Genomic DNA, 3210 nt, shown 5'->3' with positions numbered 1-3210 from the left:
TTTTTTTTTTTTTTTAACTTCTCCTGCTCCTCCTCCTCTCCACCTGGTGGCTTCTTTCTTTGCTTTTAAAACCCCAAACAGGAGCGGATCTGTGCGTTTCTTCAGACATCTGAACTTTCGCAGACATGGACTGGGGAACAGATCTGTGGGTGAGTTGACAGCTGACACACACACACACACACACACACACACACACAGAAGACTTTCCAGAATAAAAAAAAACCCTCCAACATCCCTCAGAGAGTTGCTTTGCCCTGCTATTGTTTTCCGTCGACACACTGTGTGCTGCGCTAGGCCAGGGTTAAGTAAGACAACAGCAGGAGTCTATCTGTAAAGCCTTGCAGCCAGGAGGGATTTCGCAACTCCTGCTGCATACCTTATCATAAGCAGAGAGGAGAGAGAGAGGTGGGGGGTTTACTGCTGTTTCTGTCCACAGCCAGGCCATGCACTCTTATCTGTGGGCTTGTTGCTCCACCACCTTGTTCTTTCTCATTCCTGCTCTGGGTGCATGCTCCAACCTGAGGGCAGCTCTCTCAGGAAGTGCTTTCTTGCTGCTTGGTTGCAGATTAAGGCTCATTTGTGAGTGAGTCTCAGCCAGCATCACTCCCAGCCGTCCTGTGTTGGGAGTCAGAGGGCCTTAAAGGTTCTGACCTGCAGGAGATCCTCCAGAGAGCCGCATCCAACCAGCAGGAATGCAGCTTGAAAAATTCCAGCGTGATGTCTAAACACCTCGCTTGTTTTTCTGTCCTAACCTCTATTATGACGCTCTGTTTGTGACACGGAAAGGGCAGGAAATCCTCCCATTCAACAAGAGCTGGAGGCGCGGACTGTTCATCGTCTTCGCTTCGTTAATGATCAATCAGCTGTGAAAGCAGTTGCTGCCTAATTTTCCATCAGCTGACTAATCATTAAGAAACCAAGCACTTCAGAAAAATGAATGTTATGCACAGTCTGGGTTTTAATTCAAACAAAACATCCTGACCTGGAGTGTTTCTTCTATTTGCTGATAAAAAGCTCAAAGAAATCTTTTTTTTTTTTTCTGAAGTCCTGCTGTGATTGTGGTCAGAGTCTGAGAACACACCTGTGAGATTACTGTGCAGGTAAACACAGACTGGGAGAGGCTGCTGCTCTGCTGTTTACTGCCGTGTTTGTTCGTCAAGAGTTGAACCTCAGAATCTGTAGTACCTGCTGCCTCTTGCGGTGTGTTTGATGGCGCCTGACGGCTTTATGAGACTTTATTGTTGGAAAACCAAAACACATCTGAGCCCGGATGATGAATTGATTCATTGTTGAACCTGCAGTGCAGAACTTTTGTCTCCACCTTCTGACAACGAGAGTAATTACAACAGCGCCTCTGCAGTTACTTTCTTAGACTGTATCCCTTCCTGTAAAGCTTTTTTTTTCATTTATCTGGAACATCAGACACTTCTCTTGGACACCTTCTAGGTTCATTTTGTCATTGCTGTTTGACGTAAAACGCGTCGCTGACAGTGCACCAGCGTGGGCACGTCACCACAGATAGCAGAATACAAACTGTGGCTTACTGTGAAATGCAGAGTTTCATCTGTCACTGATGGGTTTAATCAGCATGGAGTTAAGGGGTTTGACAAGGATTTGGATGTATTAAATGTTTATTTAGATGTCAAAATCAAGTGAAAAATGAATCGGTATCTTGGGCTGCAACAGAAAATATGATCATTTCAGCTAATGAATTAATGGTTGGGTCTATACAATAAAAGAAGATAGAAGAAAACATGCCTAAAATTAGTGATTATTACTATTTTTTTCACTTGATAAATGACAATCAATTATCAAAGTGATTAATTTACTAGTTGATTGTGACTTCATATCAGTCCAATCGAGAACCGTGTGCAGGATCAAGTCACTTGTCTCGCAGCGTTATTTAGTTCCAGATCAAACGTGGCTTTGTTTTAATTAATAGTAACCTTAATCTGCTACATTTTGTTAGAAAAAAACCGTATGAAGATGTTAGTTTTAGGTCTGAAAAATTGTGATGGTCATTTAAAATGTTTTTATACAATCCACCTGAAAGGACACTCAGAGTGTGCAGTCCTCTGAGTCAAGGCCAAAGCAGTATGTCTTAAACAGAGTGATACAGAGCTGCAACAAAACTTATTGTCCGTTGTCCATGATCCACCTTTGCACCAAGTTTCACACACTTCAGCACTGAGAACATTCTGGCAAATGATAAAATGAGTCTAAAATGAAAGCAGGGTCTCCCCACTTGCTGCAACATGCTTCTGAGCAGAACTCAAATTCCCTGCTGTCAGAATAAGGAGCTCATTTAACTCCATGTCACAGTTACCTTTACAAAGTAGCTTCAAGGTTGGAAGAATCCTCTTGTTCATAAACGGTGCAGCTCCGACTCACTGAAGCTATGTGCTGCACATCAAGTATAAATATTCATAACTTGCTTTGCATCATTTTAGACACACTCCCTTAATTCCAGCCTTCATATTTAGTGTCTTTTCAAACTTTATAATCCCCACTCTAACCTAATATAATGTTCTGTGTGTTTAAATATGCTGCACAACATAAAAACCCGACTCAGTGCTGAGCGACCCACCAGTCGGTCAGTTAAACCCCCACCAGCTGTTAATTAAATATGACGTAGCCTAGGAGCTGTCAAAAAGCCCAAACACACCCTGACTAATTCCAGCATTCCATCACACCTCACTGTTTGAAATACATTGTTGTGTCTTGCTTTGAAAAATCTTGCTTTTTCTACTTTTAACAGAGAAACAGGCCAATGCAAAAAGTCTGTGTTCTGTGGAATCAGAACTGGGTTACACCAACCGAGCTTCTGCATTTTTTATGGTCCTCCCTAAGATTTTAATGACGACTTCCAGTTTCAAACTAGTAATTTATTAAATCAAGTTGCTTCATTAAAGCTTAATTGGTGTCTCAGCTAATAAAATTTTGTATGATTGCTCGGAAACATCTGTAGCTCTGTCCTGTGGGAATCAATCCACTGTGTAATCAGGAGGGTACTGAAGCATCACAAGCTGTAGCAAAACCCCCGAAGATGACAGTTTAGGCTGGAGAACAGTATGTTCATCTTAGGTGCCAAACAGCGTAGGTATGTCTTTGGTTTTCTTTTGATCTGGACACGTGGAAACATCTTTCAGACTTGGTGTCTAAGAATCACTGGAAAATATGCAGTTGATCTGATCCTGCTGTTGTTATTGT

The 3210-nt window shown here is 42.1% G+C and overlaps 1 protein-coding gene and 1 long non-coding RNA gene across 2 annotated transcripts in view; one reads left to right on the top strand and one right to left on the bottom strand.

Moving 5' to 3' along the window:
- The first annotated feature begins 6 nt into the window (after positions 1-6).
- Positions 7-3210, top strand: part of trip10b (thyroid hormone receptor interactor 10b) — a 35476-nt gene continuing 32272 nt past the window's right edge. Inside the window, exon 1 of the mRNA XM_008292457.1 lies at positions 7-149. Coding sequence (XP_008290679.1) covers positions 126-149 — 24 coding nt within the window. The 5' untranslated portion in view covers positions 7-125. The remainder of the gene's footprint in view (positions 150-3210) is intronic.
- The window catches only part of LOC103365108 (uncharacterized), a 4156-nt gene continuing 1668 nt past the window's right edge, over positions 723-3210 (bottom strand). The window contains exons 2-3 of the long non-coding RNA XR_520585.1: positions 2333-2339; positions 723-733 (exon numbers count right to left, since the gene is read on the bottom strand). This is a non-coding gene — a long non-coding RNA (uncharacterized LOC103365108). The remainder of the gene's footprint in view (positions 734-2332; positions 2340-3210) is intronic.

Source organism: Stegastes partitus, unplaced genomic scaffold, assembly GCF_000690725.1.
Source record: "Stegastes partitus isolate 25-593 unplaced genomic scaffold, Stegastes_partitus-1.0.2 Scaffold811, whole genome shotgun sequence".
Classification (NCBI taxonomy): domain Eukaryota; kingdom Metazoa; phylum Chordata; class Actinopteri; family Pomacentridae; genus Stegastes; species Stegastes partitus.
The sequence above is the reverse complement of the archived record's forward strand: the minus strand, read 5'-3'. Positions and strand labels throughout refer to the sequence as shown.